Source organism: Lampetra planeri, unplaced genomic scaffold (assembly GCF_965212315.1).
Source record: "Lampetra planeri unplaced genomic scaffold, kcLamPlan1.2.h2 scaffold_1803, whole genome shotgun sequence".
NCBI classification, from domain to species: Eukaryota; Metazoa; Chordata; class Hyperoartia; order Petromyzontiformes; family Petromyzontidae; genus Lampetra; species Lampetra planeri.
In genome coordinates, this window is record NW_027614544.1 from 1 (window position 1) to 25,284 (window position 25,284).

Below are 25,284 nucleotides of genomic sequence, written 5' to 3' on the forward strand. Positions count from 1 at the left end.
GGGGGGGTGGGGGGGTGGGGGGGTGGGGGGGGGTGGGGGGGTGGGGGGTGGGGGGTGGGGGGGTGGGGGGTGGGGAGGAGAAAGTACAGCAAGCGGGTGAACTCACTGCAGTGTACAGGAGGTCGTGGGTTCGATCTTGACCCTGACGATGTCTGAGTGAGTGGGTGAGATGTTGACTACCTCGCCTGGTGTACAGGAGGTCGTGGGTTCGATTCTGACCGCTGGCGATGACTGAGTGAGTGGGTGAGATGTTGACTACCTCGCCTGGTGTACAGGAGGTCGTGGGTTCGATCTTGACCCTGACGATGTCTGAGTGAGTGGGTGAGATGTTGACTACCTCGCCTGGTGTGCAGGAGGTCGTGGGTTCGATCTTGACCCTGACGCTGTCTGAGTGAGTGGGTGAGATGTTGACTACCTCGCCTGGTGCACAGGAGGTCGTGGGTTCGATCTGACCCTGACGATGTCTGAGTGAGTGGGTGAGATGTTGACTACCTCGCCTGGTGGCAGGAGGTCGTGGGTTCGATCTTGACCCTGACGATGTCTGAGTGAGTGGGTGAGATGTTGACTACCTCGCCTGGTGTACAGGAGGTCGTGGGTTCGATCTTGACCCTGACGATGTCTGAGTGAGTGGGTGAGATGTTGACTACCTCGCCTGGTGTGCAGGAGGTCGTGGGTTCGATCTTGACCCTGACGCTGTCTGAGTGAGTGGGTGAGATGTTGACTACCTCGCCTGGTGCACAGGAGGTCGTGGGTTCGATCCTGACCCTGACGATGACTGAGTGAGTGGGTGAGATGTTGACTACCTCGCCTGGTGCACAGGAGGTCGTGGGTTCGATCCTGACCCTGACGATGACTGAGTGAGTGGGTGAGATGTTGACTACCTCGCCTGGTGTACAGGAGGTCGTGGGTTCGATCTTGACCCTGACGATGTCTGAGTGAGTGGGTGAGATGTTGACTACCTCGCCTGGTGTGCAGGAGGTCGTGGGTTCGATCTTGACCCTGACGCTGTCTGAGTGAGTGGGTGAGATGTTGACTACCTCGCCTGGTGCACAGGAGGTCGTGGGTTCGATCCTGACCCTGACGATGTCTGAGTGAGTGGGTGAGATGTTGACTACCTCGCCTGGTGCGCAGGAGGTCGTGGGTTCGATCTTGACCCTGACGATGTCTGAGTGAGTGGGTGAGATGTTGACTACCTCGCCTGGTGTACAGGAGGTCGTGGGTTCGATCTTGACCCTGACGATGTCTGAGTGAGTGGGTGAGATGTTGACTACCTCGCCTGGTGTACAGGAGGTCGTGGGTTCGATCTTGACCGCTGACGATGTCTGAGTGAGTGGGTGAGATGTTGACTACCTCGCCTGGTGTACAGGAGGTCGTGGGTTCGATCTTGACCGCTGACGATGTCTGAGTGAGTGGGTGAGATGTTGACTACCTCGCCTGGTGTACAGGAGGTCGTGGGTTCGATCTTGACCCTGACGATGTCTGAGTGAGTGGGTGAGATGTTGACTACCTCGCCTGGTGTACAGGAGGTCGTGGGTTCGATCTTGACCCTGACGATGTCTGAGTGAGTGGGTGAGATGTTGACTACCTCGCCCGGTGTACAGGAGGTCGTGGGTTCGATCTTGACCCTGACGATGTCTGAGTGAGTGGGTGAGATGTTGACTACCTCGCCTGGTGTACAGGAGGTCGTGGGTTCGATCTTGACCCTGACGATGTCTGAGTGAGTGGGTGAGATGTTGACTACCTCGCCTGGTGTGCAGGAGGTCGTGGGTTCGATCTTGACCCTGACGATGTCTGAGTGAGTGGGTGAGATGTTGACTACCTCGCCTGGTGTACAGGAGGTCGTGGGTTCGATCTTGACCCTGACGATGTCTGAGTGAGTGGGTGAGATGTTGACTACCTCGCCTGGTGTGCAGGAGGTCGTGGGTTCGATCTTGACCCTGACGATGTCTGAGTGAGTGGGTGAGATGTTGACTACCTCGCCTGGTGCACAGGAGGTCGTGGGTTCGATCCTGACCCTGATGATGTCTGAGTGAGTGGGTGAGATGTTGACTACCTCGCCTGGTGTACAGGAGGTCGTGGGTTCGATCTTGACCCTGACGATGTCTGAGTGAGTGGGTGAGATGTTGACTACCTCGCCTGGTGCACAGGAGGTCGTGGGTTCGATCCTGACCCTGACGATGTCTGAGTGAGTGGGTGAGATGTTGACTACCTCGCCTAATATACAGGAGGTCGTGGGGTCGATCCCGACCCTGCTGCTGCTGCTGTATATTTGGAGTCTGCGTCTTTGGGTGGGTGAGAAAGCAAGCGGGCGAGTGAGTGGGTGAATAAGCGGGTGACCGAGTGAGTGAGCGGGTGAGCAGGTCACCGGGTGGGCGAGCGAGTGTGTGGGCGAGGCGAGCGTGTGGGCGAGCGAGCGAGCGGTGGGTAAACGAGTGAGCGAGCGGGCGGGTGAATAAGCGGGTGAGCAGGTGAGCGAGGTGAGCGGTCGGGTGGGTGAGCGAGTGAGCGGGTGAGCGGGTGGGTGAGCGGGGCAGCGAGTGAGCGGGTGGGTGAGCGGGGCAGCGAGTGAGCGGGTGGGTGAGCGGGGGCAGCGAGTGAGCGGGTGAGCGCGTGGGTGAGCGAGTGGGTGGGTGAGTGAGTGAGCGAGCGGGTGAGTGGGTGAGTGAGTGAGCGGGTGAGCGAGTGGGTGGGTGAGTGAGCGAGCGAGCGAGTGAGTGAGTGAGTGAGTGAGTGAGTGAGTGAGTGAGTGAGCGAGCGGGTGAGTGAGTGAGCGAGCGGGTGAGTGAGTGAGCGAGCGGGTGAGTGAGTGAGTGAGCGGGTGAGTGGGTGAGTGAGTGAGCGGGTGAGCGAGTGGGTGGGTGAGTGAGCGAGCGGGTGAGTGAGTGAGTGAGCGAGCGAGTGAGTGAGTGAGTGAGTGAGGCGAGCGGGTGAGTGAGTGAGTGAGTGAGTGAGCGGGTGAGTGGGTGAGTACCGACGTATGGCTCCATCTCGCCCACGTAGAGCTCCGTGCAGCTGGCCAGCATGTTGAGTGAGAAGGTGTCGTCCCTCCGGAGCCCCAGCGCCTGTTGACGCAGCGAGAGGGTGACGTTGTCACGGTGACGTGGTGAGGGTGACGTGGTGAGGGTGACGTTGTCATGGTGACGTGGTGAGGGTGACGTGGTGAGGGTGACGTGGTGAGGGTGACGTGGTGAGGGTGGAGGGTGGAGGGTGACGTGGTGAGGGTGACGTGGTGAGGGTGACGTGGTGAGGGTGGAGGGTGACGTGGTGAGGGTGACGTGGTGAGGGTGGAGGGTGACGTGGTGAGGGTGGAGGGTGGAGGGTGACGTGGTGAGGGTGACGTGGTGAGGGTGGAGGGTGACGTGGTGAGGGTGACGTGGTGAGGGTGACGTGGTGAGGGTGGAGGGTGACGTGGTGAGGGTGACGTGGTGAGGGTGACGTGGTGAGGGTGGAGGGTGACGTGGTGAGGGTGACGTGGTGAGGGTGACGTGGTGAGAGTGACGTGGTGAGGGTGGAGGGTGGAGGGTGACGTGACGAGGGTGACGTTGCCACGGCGACGTTGCCACGGTGACGTTGCCACGGCGACGTGGCGGGCACCTTGTGGAAGTGGTCGATGGCCGACTTGAACTGTCCGGTGAGCGCCACCACATAACCCAGCGAGGCGTACGTCGTGGCGCTCTGTGGCACCAGCATCATCGCCTGCTGGTGGTACTCTAGCGCCTCGCCGTACCGCCTGGGGGGTGAGTGAGTAGGTGAGTGGGTAGGTGAGTAGGTGAGTGAGTGAGTGAGTAGGTGAGTAGGTGAGTGGGTGAGTGGGTGAGTGGGTAGGTGAGTGTGTGAGTAGGTGAGTGGGTGAGTGGGTAGGTGAGTGTGTGAGTAGGTGAGTGAGTAGGTGAGTGAGTGAGTGGGTAGGTGAGTAGGTGAGTGAGTGAGTGAGTAGGTGAGTGAGTGAGTGGGTGAGTGGGTGAGTGTGTAGGTGAGTAGGTGAGTGAGTGCGTGGTGGCGCTCTGTGGCACCAGCATCATCGCCTGCTGGTGGTACTCTAGCGCCTCGCTGTACCGCCTGGGGGGTGAGTGAGTAGGTGAGTGGGTAGGTGAGTAGGTGAGTGAGTGAGTGAGTAGGTGAGTAGGTGAGTGGGTGAGTGGGTGAGTGGGTAGGTGAGTGTGTGAGTAGGTGAGTGGGTGAGTGGGTAGGTGAGTGTGTGAGTAGGTGAGTGAGTAGGTGAGTGAGTGAGTGGGTAGGTGAGTAGGTGAGTGAGTGAGTGAATAGGTGAGTGAGTGAGTGGGTGAGTGGGTGAGTGTGTAGGTGAGTAGGTGAGTGAGTGTGTGAGTAGGTGAGTGAGTGAGTAGGGTGAGTGAGTGTGTGAGTAGGTGAGTGTGTGAGTAGGTGAGTGAGTAGGTGAGTGAGTGAGTGGGTGAGTGAGTACGTCGTGGCGCTCTGTGGCACCAGCATCATCGCCTGCTGGTGGTACTCTAGCGCCTCGCCGTACCGCCTGGGGGGTGAGTGAGTAGGTGAGTGGGTGAGTGAGTAGGTGAGTAGGTGAATGGGTGAGTGGGTGAGTAGGTGAGTGTGTGAGTAGGTGAGTGAGTGAGTGGGTGAGTGAGTAGGTGAGTGGGTGAGTGAGTAGGTGAGTGAGTAGGTGAGTAGGTGAGTGAGTACGTCGTGGCGCTCTGTGGCACCAGCATCATCGCCTGCTGGTGGTACTCTAGCGCCTCGCCGTACCGCCTGGGGGGTGAGTGAGTAGGTGAGTGGGTGAGTGAGTAGGTGAGTAGGTGAATGGGTGAGTGGGTGAGTAGGTGAGTGTGTGAGTAGGTGAGTGAGTGAGTGGGTGAGTGAGTAGGTGAGTGGGTGAGTGAGTAGGTGAGTGAGTAGGTGAGTAGGTGAGTGAGTACGTCGTGGCGCTCTGTGGCACCAGCATCATCGCCTGCTGGTGGTACTCTAGCGCCTCGCTGTACCGCCTGGGGGGTGAGTGAGTAGGTGAGTGGGTGAGTGAGTAGGTGAGGTGGGTGAGTGAGTAGGTGAGTAGGTGAGTGAGTAGGTGAGTGAGTGAGTAGGTGAGTGAGTACGTGGTGGCGCTCTGTGGCACCAGCATCATCGCCTGCTGGTGGTACTCTAGCGCCTCGCCGTACCGCCTGGGGGGTGAGTGAGTAGGTGAGTGGGTGAGTGAGTAGGTGAGTAGGTGAGTGGGTGAGTGGGTGAGTAGGTGAGTGTGTGAGTAGGTGAGTGAGTGAGTGGGTGAGTGAGTAGGTGAGTGGGTGAGTGAGTAGGTGAGTGAGTAGGTGAGTAGGTGAGTGAGTACGTCGTGGCGCTCTGTGGCACCAGCATCATCGCCTGCTGGTGGTACTCTAGCGCCTCGCTGCACCGCCTGGGGGGTGAGTGAGTAGGTGAGTGAGTGAGTGAGTAGGTGAGTAGGTGAGTGGGTGAGTAGGTGAGTGAGTAGGTGAGTGAGTACGTGGTGGCGCTCTGTGGCACCAGCATCATCGCCTGCTGGTGGTACTCTAGCGCCTCGCTGCACCGCCTGGGGGGTGAGTGAGTAGGTGAGTGAGTGAGTGAGTAGGTGAGTAGGTGAGTAGGTGAGTGGGTGAGTAGGTGAGTGAGTAGGTGAGTGAGTACGTGGTGGCGCTCTGTGGCACCAGCATCATCGCCTGCTGGTGGTACTCTAGCGCCTCGCCGTACCGCCTGGGGGGTGAGTGAGTAGGTGAGTGAGTGAGTGAGTAGGTGAGTGAGTGAGTGAGTAGGTGAGTAGGTGAGTGTGTGAGTAGGTGAGTAGGTGAGTGTGTGAGTAGGTGAGTGGGTGAGTGGGTGAGTGAGTAGGTGAGTGAGTAGGTGAGTAGGTGAGTGAGTACGTGGTGGCGCTCTGTGGCACCAGCATCATCGCCTGCTGGTGGTACTCTAGCGCCTCGCTGTACCGCCTGGGGGGTGAGTGAGTAGGTGAGTGAGTAGGTGAGTAGGTGAGTGAGTGATTGAGTGGGTGAGTAGGTGAGTGAGTGAGTAGGTGAGTGAGTACGTGGTGGCGTTCTGTGGCACCAGCATCATCGCCTGCTGGTGGTACTCTAGCGCCTCGCCGTACCGCCTGGGGGGTGAGTGAGTAGGTGAGTGAGCAGGTGAGTAGGTGAGTGAGTAGGTGAGTAGGTGAGTGAGTGAGTAGGTGAGTGGGTAGGTGAGTAGGTGAGTGTGTGAGTAGGTGAGTGAGTGAGTGAGTAGGTGAGTGAGTAGGTGAGTAGGTGAGTGGGTGAGTGGGTAGGTGAGTAGGTGAGTGTGTGAGTAGGTGAGTGAGTGAGTGAGTAGGTGAGTGGGTGAGTAGGTGAGTGAGTAGGTGAGTAGGTGAGTGAGTACGTCGTGGCGCTCTGTGGCACCAGCATCATCGCCTGCTGGTGGTACTCTAGCGCCTCGCCGTACCGCCTGGGGGGTGAGTGAGTAGGTGAGTGAGCAGGTGAGTAGGTGAGTGAGTAGGTGAGTAGGTGAGTGAGTGAGTAGGTGAGTGGGTAGGTGAGTAGGTGAGTGTGTGAGTAGGTGAGTGAGTGAGTGAGTAGGTGAGTGAGTAGGTGAGTAGGTGAGTGAGTACGTGGTGGCGTTCTGTGGCACCAGCATCATCGCCTGCTGGTGGTACTCTAGCGCCTCGCCGTACCGCCTGGGGGGTGAGTAGGTGAGTGGGTGAGTGAGTAGGTGAGTGGGTGAGGGTGTGAGTGAGTAGGTGAGTGGGTGAGTAGGTTAGTGAGTAGGTGAGTAGGTGAGGGTGTGAGTGAGTAGGTGAGTGGGTGAGTGGGTGAGTGAGTAGGTGAGTGAGTAGGTGAGTAGGTGAGGGTGTGAGTGAGTAGGTGAGTGTGTGAGTAGGTGAGTGAGTAGGTGAGTAGGTGAGGGTGTGAGTGAGTAGGTGAGTGGGTGAGTGGGTGAGTGAATAGGTGAGTGAGTAGGTGAGTAGGTGAGGGTGTGAGTGAGTAGGTGAGTGTGTGAGTAGGTGAGTGAGTAGGTGAGTGGGTAGGTGAGTAGGTGAGTGTGTGAGTAGGTGAGTGAGTGAGTGAGTAGGTGAGTGAGTAGGTGAGTAGGTGAGTGAGTACGTGGGTGGCGTTCTGTGGCACCAGCATCATCGCCTGCTGGTGGTACTCTAGCGCCTCGCCGTACCGCCTGGGGGGTGAGTAGGTGAGTGGGTGAGTGAGTAGGTGAGTGGGTGAGGGTGTGAGTGAGTAGGTGAGTGGGTGAGTAGGTTAGTGAGTAGGTGAGTAGGTGAGGGTGTGAGTGAGTAGGTGAGTGGGTGAGTGGGTGAGTGAGTAGGTGAGTGAGTAGGTGAGTAGGTGAGGGTGTGAGTGAGTAGGTGAGTGTGTGAGTAGGTGAGTGAGTAGGTGAGTAGGTGAGGGGTGTGAGTGAGTAGGTGAGTGGGTGAGTGGGTGAGTGAATAGGTGAGTGAGTAGGTGAGTAGGTGAGGGTGTGAGTGAGTAGGTGAGTGTGTGAGTAGGTGAGTGAGTAGGTGAGTAGGTGAGGGTGTGAGTGAGTAGGTGAGTGGGTGAGTGGGTGAGTGAGTAGGTGAGTGAGTGAGTAGGTGAGTGAGTAGGTGAGTGAGTAGGTGAGTGTGTGAGTAGGTGAGTGAGTAGGTGAGGGTGTGAGTGAGTAGGTGAGTGAAGGGGTGAGTGGGTGATTAGGTGAGTGAGTAGGTGAGTGGGTGAGTGGGTGAGTGAGTAGGTGAGTGAGTGAGTAGGTGAGTGAGTAGGTGAGTGTGTGAGTAGGTGAGTGAGTAGGTGAGTAGGTGAGGGTGTGAGTGAGTGAGTAGGTGAGTGAGTAGGTGAGTGTGTGAGTAGGTGAGTGAGTAGGTGAGTAGGTGAGGGTGTGAGTGAGTAGGTGAGTGGGTGAGTAGGTGAGTGAGTAGGTGAGTGTGTGAGTAGGTGAGTGAGTAGGTGAGTGGGTGAGGGTGTGAGTGAGTAAGTGAGGGTGTGAGTGAGTAGGTGAGTTGGTGAGTAGGTGAGTGAGTAGGTGAGTGTGTGAGTAGGTGAGTGAGTAGGTGAGTGAGTAGGTGAGTAGGTGAGGGTGTGAGTGAGTAGGTGAGTGGGTGAGTGGGTGAGTGAGTAGGTGAGTGAGTAGGTGAGTAGGTGAGGGTGTGAGTGAGTAGGTGAGTGGGTGAGTGGGTGAGTGAGTAGGTGAGTGAGTAGGTGAGGTAGGTGAGGGTGTGAGTGAGTAGGTGAGTGTGTGAGTAGGTGAGTGAGTAGGTGAGTAGGTGAGGGTGTGAGTGAGTAGGTGAGTGGGTGAGTGGGTGAGTGAGTAGGTGAGTGAGTGAGTAGGTGAGTGAGTAGGTGAGTGTGTGAGTAGGTGAGTGAGTAGGTTGAGGGTGTGAGTGAGTAGGTGAGTGAAGGGGTGAGTGGGTGAGTAGGTGAGTGAGTAGGTGAGTGGGTGAGTGGTGAGTGAGTAGGTGAGTGAGTGAGTAGGTGAGTGAGTAGGTGAGTGTGTGAGTAGGTGAGTGAGTAGGTGAGTAGGTGAGGGTGTGAGTGAGTGAGTAGGTGAGTGAGTAGGTGAGTGTGTGAGTAGGTGAGTGAGTAGGTGAGTAGGTGAGGTGTGAGTAGGTGAGGTGGGTGAGTAGGTGAGTGAGTAGGTGAGTGTGTGAGTAGGTGAGTGAGTAGGTGAGTGGGTGAGGGTAGTGGTGAGTGAGTGAGGGTGTGAGTGAGTAGGTGAGTTGGGAGTAGGTGAGTGAGTAGGTGAGTGTGTGAGTAGGTGAGTGAGTAGGTGAGTGGGTGAGGGTGTGAGTGAGTAGGTGAGTGGGGTGAGTGAGTAGGTGAGTGAGTAGGTGAGTAGGTGAGGTGTGAGTGAGTAGGTGAGTGGCGTGAGTAGGTGAGTGAGTAGGTGAGTGGGTGAGTGGGTGAGGTGAGTAGGTGAGTGAGTAGGTGAGTAGGTGAGGGTGTGAGTGAGTAGGTGAGTGTGTGAGTAGGTGAGTGAGTAGGTGAGTAGGTGAGGGTGTGAGTGAGTAGGTGAGTGGGTGAGTGGGTGAGTGAGTAGGTGAGTGTGTGAGTGAGTGTGTGAGTAGGTGAGTGAGGTGAGTAGGTGAGTGAGTAGGTGAGTGTGGTGAGTAGGTGAGTGAGTAGGTGAGTAGGTGAGGGTGTGAGTGAGTAGGTGAGTGGGTGAGTAGGTGAGTGAGTAGGTGAGTGTGTGAGTAGGTGAGTGAGTAGGTGAGTGGGTGAGGGTGTGAGTGAGTAGGTGAGTGGGTGAGTGGGTGAGTGAGTAGGTGGAGTGAGTAGGTGAGTAGGTGAGGGTGTGAGTGAGTAGGTGAGTGGGTGAGTGGGTGAGTGAGTAGGTGAGTGAGTGAGTAGGTGAGTGAGTGGGTGAGTAGGTGAGGGTGTGAGTGAGTGAGTAGGTGAGTGAGTAGGTGAGTGTGTGAGTAGGTGAGTGAGTAGGTGAGTAGGTGAGGGTTTGAGTGAGTAGGTGAGTGGGTGAGTGAGTAGGTGAGTGAGTGAGTAGGTGAGTGAGTAGGTGAGTGTGTGAGTAGGTGAGTGAGTAGGTGAGTGGGTGAGGGTGTGAGTGAATAGGTGAGTTGGTGAGTAGGTGAGTAAGTAGGTGAGTAGGTGAGTGGGTAGGTGAGTGAGTAGGTGAGTGAGTAGTTGAGTGGGTGAGGGGTGTGAGTGAGTAGGTGAGTAGGTGAGTGAGTAGGTGAGTAGGTGAGTGGGTGAGTGAGTGAGTGAGTAGGTGAGTGGGTGAGTAGGTGAGTGAGTGAGTGAGTAGGTGAGTGAGTGAGTAGGTGAGTAGGTGAGTAGGTGAGTGAGTAGGTGAGTAGGTGAGTGTGTGAGTAGGTGAGTGAGTAGGTGAGTGTGTGAGTAGGTGAGTGAGTAGGTGAGTGGGTGAGGGTGTGAGTAAGTAGGTGAGTGAGTGAGTGAGTAGGTGAGTGAGTGAGTAGGTGAGGGCGTGGGTGAGTAGGTGAGTTAGTAGGTGAGTGCGTGAGTGAGTAGGTGAGTTAGTAGGTGAGTGCGTGAGTGAGTAGGTGAGTTAGTAGGTGAGTGAGTAGGTGAGTGCGTGAGTGAGTAGGTGAGTGCGTGGGTGAGTAGGTGAGTAGGTGAGTGAGTAGGTGAGTAGGTGAGTGAGTAGGTGAGTGCGTGAGTAGGTGAGTAGGTGAGGGCGTGAGTGAGTAGGTGAGTAGGTGAGTGAGTAGGTGAGTGAGTAGGTGAGTAGGTGAGTGAGTAGGTGAGTGAGTGGGTGAGTAGGTGAGTAGGTGAGTGAGTGGGTGAGTAGGTGAATGAGTAGGTGAGTAGGTGAGTGAGTAGGTGAGTGCGTGAATGAGTAGGTGAGTATGTGGGTGAGTAGGTGAGTATGTGGGTGAGTAGGTGAGTGAGTAGGTGAGTAGGTGAGTAGGTGAGTGAGTAGGTGAGTGGGTGAGTAGGTGAGTGAGTAGGTGAGTAGGTGAGTGAGTAGGTGAGTGAGTAGGTGAGTGAGTAGGTGAGTGGGTGAGTAGGTGAGTGAGTAGGTGAGTAGGTGAGTGAGTAGGTGAGTGAGTAGGTGAGTGAGTAGGTGAGTGGGTGAGTAGGTGAGTGAGTAGGTGAGTGAGTAGGTGAGGGTGTGGGTGAGTAGGTGAGTAGGTGAGTGAGTAGGTGAGTGAGTAGGTGAGTAGGTGAGTGAGTAGGTGAGTGCGTGAGTAGGTGAGTAGGTATGGGCGTGAGTGAGTAGGTGAGTAGGTGAGTGAGTAGGTGAGTGAGTAGGTGAGTGGGTGAGTAGGTGAGTAGGTGAGTGAGTGGGTCAGTAGGTGAGTGAGTAGGTGAGTGAGTAGGTGAGTGCGTGAATGAGTAGGTGAGTATGTGGGTGAGTAGGTGAGTATGTGGGTGAGTAGGTGAGTGAGTAGGTGAGTAGGTGAGTGAGTAGGTGAGTAGGTGAGTGAGTAGGTGAGTGGGTGAGTAGGTGAGTGAGTAGGTGAGTATGTGGGTGAGTAGGTGAGTATGTGGGTGAGTAGGTGAGTGAGTAGGTGAGTAGGTGAGTGAGTAGGTGAGTAGGTGAGTGAGTAGGTGAGTGAGTAGGTGAGTGAGTAGGTGAGTGGGTGAGTAGGTGAGTGAGTAGGTGAGTGAGTAGGTGAGTAGGTGAGTGAGTAGGTGAGTAGGTGAGTAGGTGAGTGAGTAGGTGAGTGAGTAGTTGAGTAGGTGAGTGAGTAGGTGAGTGAGTAGGTGAGTGAGTAGGTGAGTAGGTGAGTGAGTAGGTGAGTGGGTGAGTAGGTGAGTGAGTAGGTGAGTGAGTAGGTGAGTGAGTAGGTGAGTGAGTAGGTGAGGGTGTGGGTGAGTAGGTGAGTAGGTGAGTGAGTAGGTGAGTGAGTAGGTGAGTGAGTAGGTGAGGGTGTGGGTGAGTAGGTGAGTAGGTGAGTGAGTAGGGTGAGTGAGTAGGTGAGTGAGTAGGTGAGTGAGTAGGTGAGTGGGTGAGTAGGTGAGTGAGTAGGTGAGTGAGTAGGTGAGGGTGTGGGTGAGTAGGTGAGTAGGTGAGTGAGTAGGTGAGTGAGTAGGTGAGTGAGTAGGTGAGTGGGTGAGTAGGTGAGTGAGTAGGTGAGGGTGTGGGTGAGTAGGTGAGTAGGTGAGTGAGTAGGTGAGTGAGTAGGTGAGTGGGTGAGTAGGTGAGTAGGTGAGTGAGTGGGTGAGTAGGTGAGTGAGTAGGTGAGTGAGTAGGTGAGTGCGTGAATGAGTAGGTGAGTATGTGGGTGAGTAGGTGAGTATGTGGGTGAGTAGGTGAGTGAGTAGGTGAGTAGGTGAGTAGGTGAGTGAGTAGGTGAGTAGGTGAGTGAGTAGGTGAGTGGGTGAGTAGGTGAGTGAGTAGGTGAGTATGTGGGTGAGTAGGTGAGTATGTGGGTGAGTAGGTGAGTGAGTAGGTGAGTAGGTGAGTGAGTAGGTGAGTAGGTGAGTGAGTAGGTGAGTGGGTGAGTAGGTGAGTGAGTAGGTGAGTAGGTGAGTGAGTAGGTGAGTGAGTAGGTGAGTGAGTAGGTGAGTGGGTGAGTAGGTGAGTGAGTAGGTGAGTAGGTGAGTGAGTAGGTGAGTAGGTGAGTGAGTAGGTGAGTAGGTGAGTAGGTGAGTGAGTAGGTGAGTGAGTAGTTGAGTAGGTGAGTGAGTAGGTGAGTGAGTAGGTGAGTGAGTAGGTGAGTGGGTGAGTAGGTGAGTGAGTAGGTGAGTAGGTGAGTGAGTAGGTGAGTGAGTAGGTGAGTGAGTAGGTGAGTGAGTAGGTGAGTGGGTGAGTAGGTGAGTGAGTAGGTGAGTAGGTGAGTGAGTAGGTGAGTGAGTAGGTGAGTGAGTAGGTGAGTGGGTGAGTAGGTGAGTGAGTAGGTGAGTGAGTAGGTGAGGGTGTGGGTGAGTAGGTGAGTAGGTGAGTGAGTAGGTGAGTGAGTAGGTGAGTGAGTAGGTGAGTGGGTGAGTAGGTGAGTGAGTAGGTGAGTGAGTAGGTGAGGGTGTGGGTGAGTAGGTGAGTAGGTGAGTGAGTAGGTGAGTAGGTGAGTAGGTGAGTGAGTAGGTGAGTGAGTAGGTGAGTGAGTAGGTGAGGGTGTGGGTGAGTAGGTGAGTAGGTGAGTAGGTGAGTGAGTAGGTGAGGGTGTGGGTGAGTAGGTGAGTGAGTAGGTGAGTGAGTAGGTGAGTAGGTGAGTAGGTGAGTGAGTAGGTGAGTAGGTGAGTGAGTAGGTGAGTGCGTGAGTAGGTGAGTAGGTGAGGGCGTGAGTGAGTAGGTGAGTAGGTGAGTGAGTAGGTGAGTGAGTAGGTGAGTAGGTGAGTGAGTAGGTGAGTGAGTGGGTGAGTAGGTGAGTAGGTGAGTGAGTGGGTGAGTAGGTGAGTGAGTAGGTGAGTAGGTGAGTGAGTAGGTGAGTGCGTGAATGAGTAGCTGAGTATGTGGGTGAGTAGGTGAGTATGTGGGTGAGTAGGTGAGTGAGTAGGTGAGTAGGTGAGTGAGTAGGTGAGTAGGTGAGTGAGTAGGTGAGTGAGTAGGTGAGTGAGTAGGTGAGTGGGTGAGTAGGTGAGTGAGTAGGTGAGTAGGTGAGTGAGTAGGTGAGTGAGTAGGTGAGTGAGTAGGTGAGTGGGTGAGTAGGTGAGTGAGTAGGTGAGTAGGTGAGTGAGTAGGTGAGTGAGTAGGTGAGTGAGTAGGTGAGTGGGTGAGTAGGTGAGTGAGTAGGTGAGTGAGTAGGTGAGGGTGTGGGTGAGTAGGTGAGTAGGTGAGTGAGTAGGTGAGGGTGTGGGTGAGTAGGTGAGTAGGTGAGTGAGTAGGTGAGGGTGTGGGTGAGTAGGTGAGTAGGTGAGTGAGTAGGTGAGTGAGTAGGTGAGTGAGTAGGTGAGTGGGTGAGTAGGTGAGTGAGTAGGTGAGGGTGTGGGTGAGTAGGTGAGTAGGTGAGTGAGTAGGTGAGTGAGTAGGTGAGTGAGTAGGTGAGGGTGTGGGTGAGTAGGTGAGTAGGTGAGTGAGTAGGTGAGTCGTGCCGTACTCACTGCAGCTTGCGACACACGTGTCCCAGATTGTTCAAGAGAGGCTCCCACTTCTCGGCTGTGACCTGTGACACACAAACGCACGGGTCAGCGGGTGGTTAGGTGAGTGGGTGGTTAGGTGAGTGGGTGGGTGAGCAGATGGGTGAGTGGTTAGGTGAGTGGGTGGTTAGGTGAGTGGGTGGTTAGGTGAGTGGGTGGTTAGGTGAGCGGGTGGTTAGGTGAGTGGATGGTTAGGTGAGTGGGTGAGCGGGTGGTTAGGTGAGCGGGTGGTTAGGTGAGTGGATGGTTAGGTGAGTGGGTGAGCGGGTGGTTAGGTGAGTGGGTGGTGAGGTGAGTGGGTGGTTAGGTGAGTGGGTGAGCGGGTGGTTAGGTGAGCGGGTGGTTAGGTGAGTGGGTGAGCGGGTGAGTTGGTGGTTAGGTGAGTGGGTGAGCGGGTGGTTAGGTGAGTGGGTGGTGAGGTGAGTGGGTGAGCGGGTGGTTAGGTGAGTGGGTGGTGAGGTGAGTGGGTGAGTGGCTGGTTAGGTGAGTGGGTGAGCGGGTGGTTAGGTGAGCGGGTGGTTAGGTGAGTGGGTGGTTAGGTGAGTGGGTGAGTGGGTGGTGAGGTGAGTGGGTGGTTAGGTGAGTGGGTCAGCGGGTGGTTAGGTGAGTGGGTGGTTAGGTGAGTGGGTGGTTAGGTGAGTGGGTGGTTAGGTGAGTGGGTGAGCGGGTGGTGAGGTGAGTGGGTGGTTAGGTGAGTGGGTGGTTAGGTGAGTGGGTGGTTAGGTGAGTGGGTGAGCGGGTGGTGAGGTGAGTGGGTGGTTAGGTGAGTGGGTGGTTAGGTGAGCGGGTGGTTAGGTGAGTGGGGTGAGCGGGTGGTTAGGTGAGCGGGTGGTGAGGTGAGTGGGTGAGCGGGTGGTTAGGTGAGTGGATGGTTAGGTGAGTGGGTGAGCGGGTGAGTTGGTGGTTAGGTGAGTGGGTGAGCGGGTGGTTAGGTGAGTGGGTGGTTAGGTGAGTGGGTGGTTAGGTGAGTGGGGTGAGCGGGTGAGTTGGTGGTTAGGTGAGTGGGTGAGCGGGTGGTTAGGTGAGTGGGTGGTTAGGTGAGTGGGTGAGCGGGTGAGTTGGTGGTTAGGTGAGTGGGTGAGCGGGTGGTTAGGTGAGTGGGTGGTGAGGTGAGTGGGTGAGCGGGTGGTTAGGTGAGTGGATGGTTAGGTGAGTGGGTGAGCGGGTGGTTAGGTGAGTGGGTGGTTAGGTGAGTGGGTGAGCGGGTGGTTAGGTGAGTGGGTGAGCGGGTGGTTAGGTGAGTGGGTGGTTAGGTGAGTGGGTGAGTGGGTGGTTAGGTGAGTGGGTGAGCGGGTGGTTAGGTGAGCGGGTGGTTAGGTGAGTGGGTGGTTAGGTGAGTGGGTGAGCGGGTGGTTAGGTGAGTGGGTGGTTAGGTGAGTGGGTGAGCGGGTGGTTAGGTGAGTGGGTGGTTAGGTGAGTGGGTGAGCGGGTGGTTAGGTGAGTGGGTGGTTAGGTGAGTGGGTGAGCGGGTGGTCAGGTGAGTGGATGGTTAGGTGAGTGGGTGTGCGGGTGGTTAGGTGAGCGGGTGGTTAGGTGAGTGGATGGTTAGGTGAGTGGGTGAGCGGGTGGTTAGGTGAGTGGGTGGTTAGGTGAGTGGGTGAGCGGGTGAGTTGGTGGTTAGGTGAGTGGGTGAGCGGGTGGTTAGGTGAGTGGGTGGTGAGGTGAGTGGGTGGTTAGGTGAGTGGGTGAGCGGGTGGTTAGGTGAGCGGGTGGTTAGGTGAGTGGATGGTTAGGTGAGTGGGTGAGCGGGTGGTTAGGTGAGTGGGTGGTTAGGTGAGTGGGTGGTTAGGTGAGTGGGTGAGCGGGTGGTTAGGTGAGTGGGTGGTGAGGTGAGTGGGTGAGCGGGTGGTTAGGTGAGTGGATGGTTAGGTGAGTGGGTGAGCGGGTGGTTAGGTGAGTGGGTGGTGAGGTGAGTGGGTGAGCGGGTGAGTTGGTGGTTAGGTGAGTGGGTGAGCGGGTGGTTAGGCGAGTGGGTGAGCAGATGAGTGAGTGGGTGGGTGAGTGGGTGAGCAGATGGGTGAGTGGTTAGGTGCATGGGTGGGTGAGTGAGTGGATGGTTAGGTGAGTAAGTGGGTGGGTGAATGAGAGAGCGGATGATTGAGTGGGCGGATGAGTCGGTGAATAAGTGGGTAGGGTGAGAAGTTGAGTCGGTGGGTGAGTGAGTGAGTCGGTGGGTGAGTGAGTGGGTGAGTGGGTGAGTGGGTGGGTGAGTGGGTGAGGTGAGTGAGTGGGTGAGTAGGTGAGAAGGTGAGTGGGTGGGTGAGTGAGTGCGTGGGTGAGTAGGTGAGTGGTTGGGTGAGTAGGTGAGTGGTTGGGTGAGTAGGTGAGTGGGTGGGTGAGTAGGTGAGTGCTTGGGTGAGTAGGTGAGTGGTTGGGTGAGTAGGTGAGTGGTTGGGTGGGTAGGTGAGTGGGTGGGTGAGTAGGTGAGTGGGTGGATGAGTGAGTGCGTGGGTGAGTAGGTGAGTGGTTGGGTGAGTAGGTGAGTGGGTGAGTGAGTAGGTGAGTGGTTGGGTGAGTGAGTGGGTGAGTAGGTGAGAAGTTGGGTGAGTAGGTGAGTGGGTGGGTGGGTGAGTAGGTGAGTGAGTAGGTGAGTGGGTGGGTGAGTAGGTGAGTGGTTGGGTGAGTAGGTGAGTGGTTGGGTGAGTAGGTGAGTGGGTGGGTGAGTAGGTGAGTGGGTGGGTGAGTGAGTGCGTGGGTGAGTATGTGAGTGGTTGGGTGAGTAGGTGATTGGGTGGGTGAGTAGGTGAGTGAGTAGGTGAGTGGGTGGGGTGAGTAGGTGAGTGAGTAGGTGAGTAGGTGGGTGAGTAGGTGAGTGAGTGCGTTGGTGAGTAGGTGAGTGCTTGGGTGAGTGGGGTGAGTGGGGTGAGTGGGTGGGTGAGTAGGTGAGTGAGTGGGTGAGTAGGTGAGTGGGTGGGTGAGTAGGTGAGTGCGTGGGTGAGTGAGTGGGTGAGTAGGTAAGTGGTTGGGTGGGTGAGTAGGTGAGTGGTTCGGTGAGTGTATGGTTAGGTGAGTGGATGGTTAGGTGAGTGGGTGAGCGGGTGGTTAGGTGAGTGGGTGGTGAGGTGAGTGGGTGGTTAGGTGAGTGGGTGAGCGGGTGGTTAGGTGAGCGGATGGTTAGGTGAGTGGGTGAGCGGGTGGTTAGGTGAGTGGATGGTTAGGTGAGTGGGTGAGCGGGTGGTTAGGTGAGTGGGTGGTGAGGTGAGTGGGTGGTTAGGTGAGTGGGTGAGCGGGTGGTTAGGTGAGCGGGGTGGTTAGGTGAGTGGGTGAGCGGGTGGTTAGGTGAGTGGATGGTTAGGTGAGTGGATGAGCGGGTGGTTAGGTGAGTGGGTGGTTAGGTGAGTGGGTGAGCGGGTGAGTTTGGTTAGGTGAGTGGGTGAGCGGGTGGTTAGGTGAGTGGGTGGTGAGGTGAGTGGGTGGTTAGGTGAGTGGGTGAGCGGGTGGTTAGGTGAGTGGGTGGTTAGGTGAGTGGGTGAGCGGGTGGTGAGGTGAGTGGGTGGTTAGGTGAGTGGGTGAGTGGGTGGTGAGGTGAGTGGATGGTTAGGTGAGTGGGAGAGCGGGTGGTTAGGTGAGTGGATGGTTAGGTGAGTGGGTGAGCGGGTGGTTAGGTGAGTGGGTGGTTAGGTGAGTGGGTGAGTGGGTGGTGAGGTGAGTGGGTGGTTAGGTGAGTGGGTGAGCGGGTGGTTAGGTGAGTGGGTGGTTAGGTGAGTGGGTGAGTGGGTGGTGAGGTGAGTGGATGGTTAGGTGAGTGGGAGAGCGGGTGGTTAGGTGAGTGGATGGTTAGGTGAGTGGGTGAGCGGGTGGTTAGGTGAGTGGATGGTTAGGTGAGTGGGTGAGCGGGTGGTTAGGTGAGTGGGTGGTTAGGTGAGTGGGTGAGTGGGTGGTGAGGTGAGTGGGTGGTTAGGTGAGTGGGTGAGCGGGTGGTTAGGTGAGTGGGTGGTTAGGTGAGTGGGTGAGCGGGTGGTTAGGTGAGTGGATGGTTAGGTGAGTGGGTGAGCGGGTGGTTAGGTGAGTGGGTGGTTAGGTGAGTGGGTGAGCGGGTGGTTAGGTGAGTGGGTGGTTAGGTTAGGTGAGTGGGTGAGCAGGTGGTTAGGTGAGTGGGTGGTTAGGTGAGTGGGTGAGCGGGTGGTTAGGTGAGCGGGTGGTTAGGTGAGTGGGTGAGCGGGTGGTTAGGTGAGTGGGTGGTTAGGTGAGTGGGTGAGCGGGTGGTTAGGTGAGTGGGTGGTAGGTGAGTGGGTGAGCGGGTGGTTAGGTGAGTGGGTGGTTAGGTGAGTGGGTGAGCGGGTGGTTAGGTGAGTGGGTGGTTAGGTGAGTGGGTGAGTGGGTGGTGAGGTGAGTGGGTGGTTAGGTGAGTGGGTGAGCGGGTGGTTAGGTGAGTGGGTGGTTAGGTGAGTGGGTGAGCGGGTGAGTTGGTGGTTAGGTGAGTGGGTGAGCGGGTGGTTAGGTGAGTGGGTGGTGAGGTGAGTGGGTGGTTAGGTGAGTGGGTGAGCGGGTGGTTAGGTGAGCGGGTGGTTAGGTGAGTGGATGGTTAGGTGAGTGGGTGAGGCGGGTGGTTAGGTGAGTGGGTGGTTAGGTGAGTGGGTGGTTAGGTGAGTGGGTGAGCGGGTGGTTAGGTGAGTGGGTGGTGAGGTGAGTGGGTGAGCGGGTGAGTTGGTGGTTAGGTGAGTGGGTGAGCGGGTGGTTAGGCGAGTGGGTGAGCAGATGAGTGAGTGGGTGGGTGAGTGGGTGAGCAGATGGGTGAGTGGTTAGGTGCATGGGTGGGTGAGTGAGTGGATGGTTAGGTGAGTAAGTGGGTGGGTGAATGAGAGAGCGGATGATTGAGTGGGCGGATGAGTCGGTGAATAAGTGGGTAGGGTGAGAAGTTGAGTCGGTGGGTGAGTGAGTGAGTCGGTGGGTGAGTGAGTGGGTGAGTGGGTGAGTGGGTGGGTGAGTGGGTGAGGTGAGTGAGTGGGTGAGTAGGTGAGAAGGTGAGTGGGTGGGTGAGTGAGTGCGTGGGTGAGTAGGTGAGTGGTTGGGTGAGTAGGTGAGTGGTTGGGTGAGTAGGTGAGTGGGTGGGTGAGTAGGTGAGTGGTTGGGTGAGTAGGTGAGTGGTTGGGTGAGTAGGGTGAGTGGTTGGGTGGGTAGGTGAGTGGGTGGGTGAGTAGGTGAGTGGGTGGATGAGTGAGTGCGTGGGTGAGTAGGTGAGTGGTTGGGTGAGTAGGTGAGTGGGTGGGTGAGTAGGTGAGTGGTTGGGTGAGTGAGTGGGTGAGTAGGTGAGAAGTTGGGTGAGTAGGTGAGTGGGTGGGTGAGTAGGTGAGTGAGTAGGTGAGTGGGTGGGTGAGTAGGTGAGTGGTTGGGTGAGTAGGTGAGTGGTTGGGTGAGTAGGTGAGTGGGTGGGCGAGTAGGTGAGTGGGTGGGTGAGTGAGTGCGTGGGTGAGTATGTGAGTGGTTGGGTGAGTAGGTGATTGGGTGGGTGAGTAGGTGAGTGAGTAGGTGAGTGGGGTGGGTGAGTAGGTGAGTGAGTAGGTGAGTAGGTGGGTGAGTAGGTGAGTGAGTGCGTTGGTGAGTGCTTGGGTGAGTGGGGTGAGTGGGGTGAGTGGGTGGGTGAGTAGGTGAGTGAGTGGGTGAGTAGGTGAGTGGGTGGGTGAGTAGGTGAGTGCGTGGGTGAGTGAGTGGGTGAGTAGGTAAGTGGTTGGGTGGGTGAGTAGGTGAGTGGTTCGGTGAGTAGGTGAGTGGTTGAGTGAGTAGGTGAGTGAGTGGGTGAGTAGGTGAGTGGGTGAGTGCGTGGGGTGAGTGGTTGGGTGGGTGAGTGGGTGGGTGAGGAGGTGAGTGGGTGGGTGAGTAGGTGAGTGGTTGGGTGAGTAGGTGAGTGAGTAGGTGAGTGGTTGGGTGAGTAGGTGAGTGGTTGGGTGAGTAGGTGAGTGAGTGGGTGAGTAGGTGAGTGGGTGAGTGCGTGGGTGAGTGGTTGGGTGGGTGAGTGGGTGGGTGAGGAGGTGAGTGGGTGGGTGAGTAGGTGAGTAGGTGGGTGAGTAGGTGAGTGAGTGGGTGGGTGAGTAAGTGAGTAGGTGGGTGAGTAGGTGAGTGAGTGTGTGGGTGAGTAGGTGAGTGGTTGGGTGAGTAGGTGAGTGGGTGGGTGAGTAGGTGAGTGGTTGGGTGAGTAGGTGAGTGAGTGCGTGGTAGATTAGGTGAGTGGTTGGGTGAGTAGGTGAGTGAGTGCATGGGTGAGTAGGTGAGTGGTTGGGTGAGTAGGTGAGTGAGTGGGTGGGTAGGTGAGTGAGTGGGTGAGTGGGTGGGTGAGGTGAGTGAGTGGGTAAGTAGGTGAGTGGGTGGGTGGGTGAGTAGGTGAGTGAGTGAGTGAGTGGGTGAGTAGGTGAGTGGTTGGGTGAGTAGATGAGTGGGTGGGTGAGTAGGTGAGTGAGTAGGTGGGTGAGTAGGTGAGTGGGTGGGTGACCGAGTGGGTGGGTGAGTAGGTGAGTGAGTGCGTGGGTGAGTAGGTGAGTGGTTGGGTGAGTAAGTGAGTGGGTGGGTGAGTAGGTGAGTGGTTGGGTGAGTAAGTGAGTGGGTGGGTGAGTAGGTGAGTGGTTGGGTGAGTGAGTAGGTGAGTGGGTGGGTGAGTGAGTAAGTGAGTGGGTGGGTGAGTAGGTGAGTGGTTGGGTGAGTGAGTAGGTGAGTGGTTGGGTGAGTAAGTGAGTGGGTGGGTGAGTAGGTGAGTGGTTGGGTGAGTGAGTAGGTGAGTGGGTGGGTGAGTGAGTGGGTGGGTGAGTAGGTGAGTGGTTGGGTGAGTGGGTAGGTGAGTGGTTGGGTGAGTGAGTAGGTGAGTGGTTGGGTGAGTAAGTGAGTGGGTGGGTGAGTAGGTGAGTGGTTGGGTGAGTGAGTAGGTGAGTGGGTGGGTGAGTGAGTAAGTGAGTGGGTGGGTGAGTAGGTGAGTGGTTGGGTGAGTGAGTAGGTGAGTGGGTGGGTGAGTGAGTGGGTGGGTGAGTAGGTGAGTGGTTGGGTGAGTGAGTAGGTGAGTGGTTGGGTGAGTGAGTAGGTGAGTGAGTGGGTGGGTGAGTAGGTGAGTGGTTGGGTGAGTGAGTAGGTGAGTGGGTGGGTGAGTGAGTAAGTGAGTGGGTGAGTAAGTGAGTGGGTGGGTGAGTAGGTGAGTGGTTGGGTGAGTGAGTAGGTGAGTGGGTGGGTGAGTGAGTGGGTGGGTGAGTAGGTGAGTGGTTGGGTGAGTGGGTAGGTGAGTGGTTGGGTGAGTGAGTAGGTGAGTGGTTGGGTGAGTAAGTGAGTGGGTGGGTGAGTAGGTGAGTGGTTGGGTGAGTGAGTAGGTGAGTGGGTGGGTGAGTGAGTAAGTGAGTGGGTGGGTGAGTAGGTGAGTGGTTGGGTGAGTGAGTAGGTGAGTGGGTGGGTGAGTGAGTGGGTGGGTGAGTAGGTGAGTGGTTGGGTGAGTGAGTAGGTGAGTGGTTGGGTGAGTGAGTAGGTGAGTGAGTGGGTGGGTGAGTAGGTGAGTGGTTGGGTGAGTGAGTAGGTGAGTGGGTGGGTGAGTGAGTAAGTGAGTGGGTGAGTAAGTGAGTGGGTGGGTGAGTAGGTGAGTGGTTGGGTGAGTGAGTAGGTGAGTGGGTGAGTAAGTGAGTGGGGTGGGTGAGTAGGTGAGTGGTTGGGTGAGTGAGTAGGTGAGTGGTTGGGTGAGTGAGTAGGTGAGTGGTTGGGTGAGTGAGTAGGTGAGTGGTTGGGTGAGTGAGTAGGTGAGTGGTTGGGTGAGTGAGTAGGTGAGTGGTTGGGTGAGTGAGTAGGTGAGTGGTTGGGTGAGTGAGTAGGTGAGTGAGTGGGTGGGTGAGTAGGTGAGTGGTTGGGTGGGTGAGTAGGTGAGTGGTTGGGTGAGTGAGTAAGTGAGTGGGTGGGTCGAGTAGGTGAGTGGGTGGGTTGAGTAGGTGAGTGGTTGGGTGAGTGAGTAGGTGAGTGGTTGGGTGAGTGAGTAAGTGAGTGGGTGGGTGAGTAGGTGAGTGGTTGGGTGAGTGAGTAGGTGAGTGGTTGGGTGAGTGAGTGGGTGGGTGAGTAGGTGAGTGAGTGCGTGGGTGAGTAGGTGAGTGGTTGGGTGGGTGAGTAGGTGAGTGGTTGGGTGAGTGAGTACCTCATTCCCTATGGCCTTGATCTTGTTGAGTGCGTCTGTGAAATGTTTGTGTGCTGCCTTCCAGCTGCGTGGGGCACAGGAGAGACAACGGTGGCTGGGACCACCAACGCATAGAGACCCGCACACCCACCACACAGAGACCCACAGACTCACCACACAGAGACCCACAGACTCACACAGAGACCCACAGACTCACACAGAGACCCACAGACTCACACAGAGACCCAAACAGAGACCCACAGACCCACACAGAGACCCACACAGAGACCCACAGACTCACCACACAGAGACCCACAGACTCACCACACAGAGACCCACAGACTCACCACACAGAGACCCGCAGACTCACCACACAGAGACCCGCAGACTCACCACACAGAGACCCACAGACTCACCACACAGAGACGCACAGACTCACCACACAGAGACCCACAGACTCACCACACAGAGACCCACATACTCACCACACAGAGACCCACAGACTCACCACACAGAGACCCGCAGACTCACCACACAGAGACCCGCAGACTCACACAGAGACCCACAGACTCACCACACAGAGACGCACAGACTCACCACACAGAGACCCACAGACTCACCACACAGAGACGCACAGACTCACCACACAGAGACCCACAGACTCACCACACAGAGACCCACATACTCACCACACAGAGACCCACATACTCACCACACAGAGACCCACAGACTCACCACACAGAGACCCACAGGACCCACCACACAGAGACCCAGAGACTCACCACACAGAGACCCACAGACTCACACAGAGACCCACAGACTCACCACACAGAGACCCAGAGACTCACCACACAGAGACCCACAGACTCACACAGAGACCCACAGACTCACACAGAGACCCACAGACTCACACAGAGACCCAAACAGAGACCCACAGACCCACACAGAGACCCACAGACTCACCACACAGAGACCCACAGACTCACACAGAGACCCATAGACTCATCACACAGAGACCCACAAACTCATCACACAGAGACCCACAGACTCACCACACAGAGACCCACAAACTCACCACACAGAAACCCACAAACTCATCACAGAGACCCACAGACTCACCACACAGAGACCCACAGACTCATCACATAGAGACCCACAGACTCACCACACAGAGACCCACATACTCACCACACAGAGACCCACAAACTCATCACAGAGACCCACAGACTCACCACACAGAGACCCACAAACTCATCACAGAGACCCACAGACTCACCACACAGAGACCCACAGACTCACCACACAGAGACTCATCACAGAGACCCACAGACTCACCACACAGCGACCCAGACTCACCACACAATGACCCACAAACTCACCACACAAAGACCCACAGACTCACCACAGAGACCCACAAACTCATCACAGAGATCCAGACTCACGTACAAACCCACCCACCCCACCCCACCCCACCCCCCACCCCACCCCCCACCCCACCCCCCCCCACCCACCACCCCCACCCCCCACCCCCAGCGTCCTCACTTCTCGTTCTGGAAGGCGACGACCCCCATCTCGTGCAACACGAAGGGGTCCTCGGGGGCGATGCTCAACGCCTTGCTGAAGAACCTCTCGGCCAGACGCGGGTTGTTGGTGAGGCCGTACTCCAGGCCGATGTACAGCAGCGGCAGGTGGCACCTGGGGGGGGGTGAGGGGTGAGGGGGGTGGTGAGTGAGGGGGGGGGTGGTGAGTGAGGGGGGTGGTGAGTGAGGGGGGTGGTGAGTGAGGGGGGTGGTGAGTGAGGGGGGTGGTGAGTGAGGGGGGTGGTGTGGGTGAGGGGGGTGGTGAGTGAGGGGGGTGGGTGAGTGAGGGGGGTGGTGAGTGAGGGGGGTGGTGAGTGAGGGGGGTGGTGAGTGAGGGGGGTGGTGGGTGAGGGGGGTGGTGAGTGAGGGGGGGTGGTGAGTGAGGGGGGTGGTGAGTGAGGGGGGTGGTGGGTGAGGGGGGGTGGTGAGTGAGGGGGGTGGTGGGTGAGGGGGGTGGTGAGTGAGGGGGGTGGTGAGTGAGGGGGGTGGTGGGTGAGGGGGGTGGTGAGTGAGGGGGGTGGTGAGTGAGGGGGGTGGTGAGTGAGGGGGGTGGTGAGTGAGGGGGGTGGTGAGTGAGGGGGGTGGTGAGTGAGGGGGGGTGGTGGGTGAGGGGGGTGGTGAGTGAGGGGGGTGGTGAGTGAGGGGGGGGTGGTGAGTGAGGGGGGTGGTGAGTGAGGGGGGTGGTGAGTGAGGGGGGTGGTAGAGGTGGTCAGGGTGGTGAGTGAGGGGGGGTGGTGAGTGAGGGGGGTGGTGAGTGAGGGGGGTGGTAGAGGTGGTCAGGGTGGTGAGTGAGGGGGGGTGGTGAGTGAGGGGGGGTGGTGAGTGAGGGGGGTGGTGAGTGAGGGGGGTGGTGAGTGAGGGGGGTGGTGAGTGAGGGGGGTGGTGGGTGAGGGGGGGTGGTGAGTGAGGGGGGTGGTGGGTGAGGGGGGGTGGTGAGTGAGGGGGGGTGGTGAGTGAGGGGGGTGGGTGGGTGAGGGGGGGTGGTGAGTGAGGGGGTGGTGGGTGAGGGGGGGTGGTGGGGGGTGGGGGGGGTGGTGGGTGAGGGGGGTGGTGAGTGAGGGGGGTGGTGAGTGAGGGGGGTGGTGAGTGAGGGGGGTGGTGGGGGGTGGGGGGGGGGTGGTGGGGTGAGGGGGGTGGTGAGTGAGGGGGGTGGTGAGTGAGGGGGGTGGTGGGGGGTGGTAAGGGTGGTGGGTGGGTGAGGGGGGTGGTGAGTGAGGGGGGGTGGTGAGTGAGGGGGGTGGTGAGTGAGGGGGGTGGTGGGTGAGGGGGGGTGGTGAGTGAGGGGGGTGGTGGGTGAGGGGGGGTGGTGGGGGGGTGGGGGGGGTGGTGGGTGAGGGGGGGTGGTGGTGAGGGGGTGGTGGTGGTGAGGGGGGTGGTGAGTGAGGGGGGTGGTGGGGGGTGGGGGGGGTGGTGGGTGGGGGGGGTGGGGTGGGGGGGGGGTGGTGGGTGTGGTGGGGTGGTGGGAGTGGGTGGGTGGGTGTGGGTGGGTGGGGGGTGGGGGTGGTGGTGGTGGGGGGTGGTGGTGAGTGAGGGGGGTGGTGGGGGTGTGGGGGGGGGTGGTGGGTGGGGGGGTGGTGGGTGGGGGGGTGGTGGGTGGGGGGGGTGGTGAGTGAGGGGGGTGGTGGGTGGGGGGGGGTGGGGGGGGGGGTGGGGGGGGGGGGGGGGTGGTGGGTGAGGGGGGTGGTGAGTGAGGGGGGTGGTGAGTGAGGGGGGGTGGTGAGTGGGGGGGTGGTGGGGGGTGGGGGGGGTGGTGGGTGAGGGGGGTGGTGAGGTGAGGGGGGTGGTGAGTGAGGGGGGTGGTGGGGGGTGGGGGGGGTGGTGGTGGGGGGGTGGTGAGTGAGGGGGGTGGTGGGGGGTGGTGAGTGAGGGGGGTGGTGAGTGAGGGGGGTGGTGGGTGAGGGGGTGGTGAGTGAGGGGGGTGGTGAGTGAGGGGGGGTGGGGGGGGTGGTGGGTGGGTGGGGGGAGGGGGGGTTGGTGGGTGTGTGGGTGATCGAATATGTAGGTGAGTGGGCGAGTGAGTGGGTGAGCGAGTGGGTCAGTGAGTGAGTGGATGAGCATGCGCGCGAGTGGGTGAGCGAGTGGGCGAGTGAGTGGTGTGAGCGAGTGGGTCAGTGAGCGAGTGGGCGAGCGAGTGAGGCGAGGCGAGAGAGTCACCCTCGCATGAGCTGCGCTGCGGTGAAGTACGGCGGCCATGGCCTGGTCG

The 25,284-nt window shown here is 57.9% G+C and overlaps 1 protein-coding gene across 1 annotated transcript; it reads right to left on the reverse strand.

Moving 5' to 3' along the window:
- Nucleotides 1-6,587: 6,587 nt before the first annotated feature.
- Nucleotides 6,588-25,278, reverse strand: LOC144739948 (cell division cycle protein 16 homolog). Its single transcript, XM_078622830.1, has 6 exons — nt 25,236-25,278; nt 23,044-23,196; nt 21,523-21,586; nt 13,398-13,459; nt 7,056-7,122; nt 6,588-6,608 (listed from the first exon to the last, which is right to left on the reverse strand). The coding sequence occupies exons 1-6, from the start codon at nt 25,241-25,243 to the stop codon at nt 6,588-6,590; spliced, it is 375 nt and encodes a 124-aa protein (XP_078478956.1). The 5' UTR covers nt 25,244-25,278.
- Between the last annotated feature and the right edge of the window lie 6 nt (nt 25,279-25,284).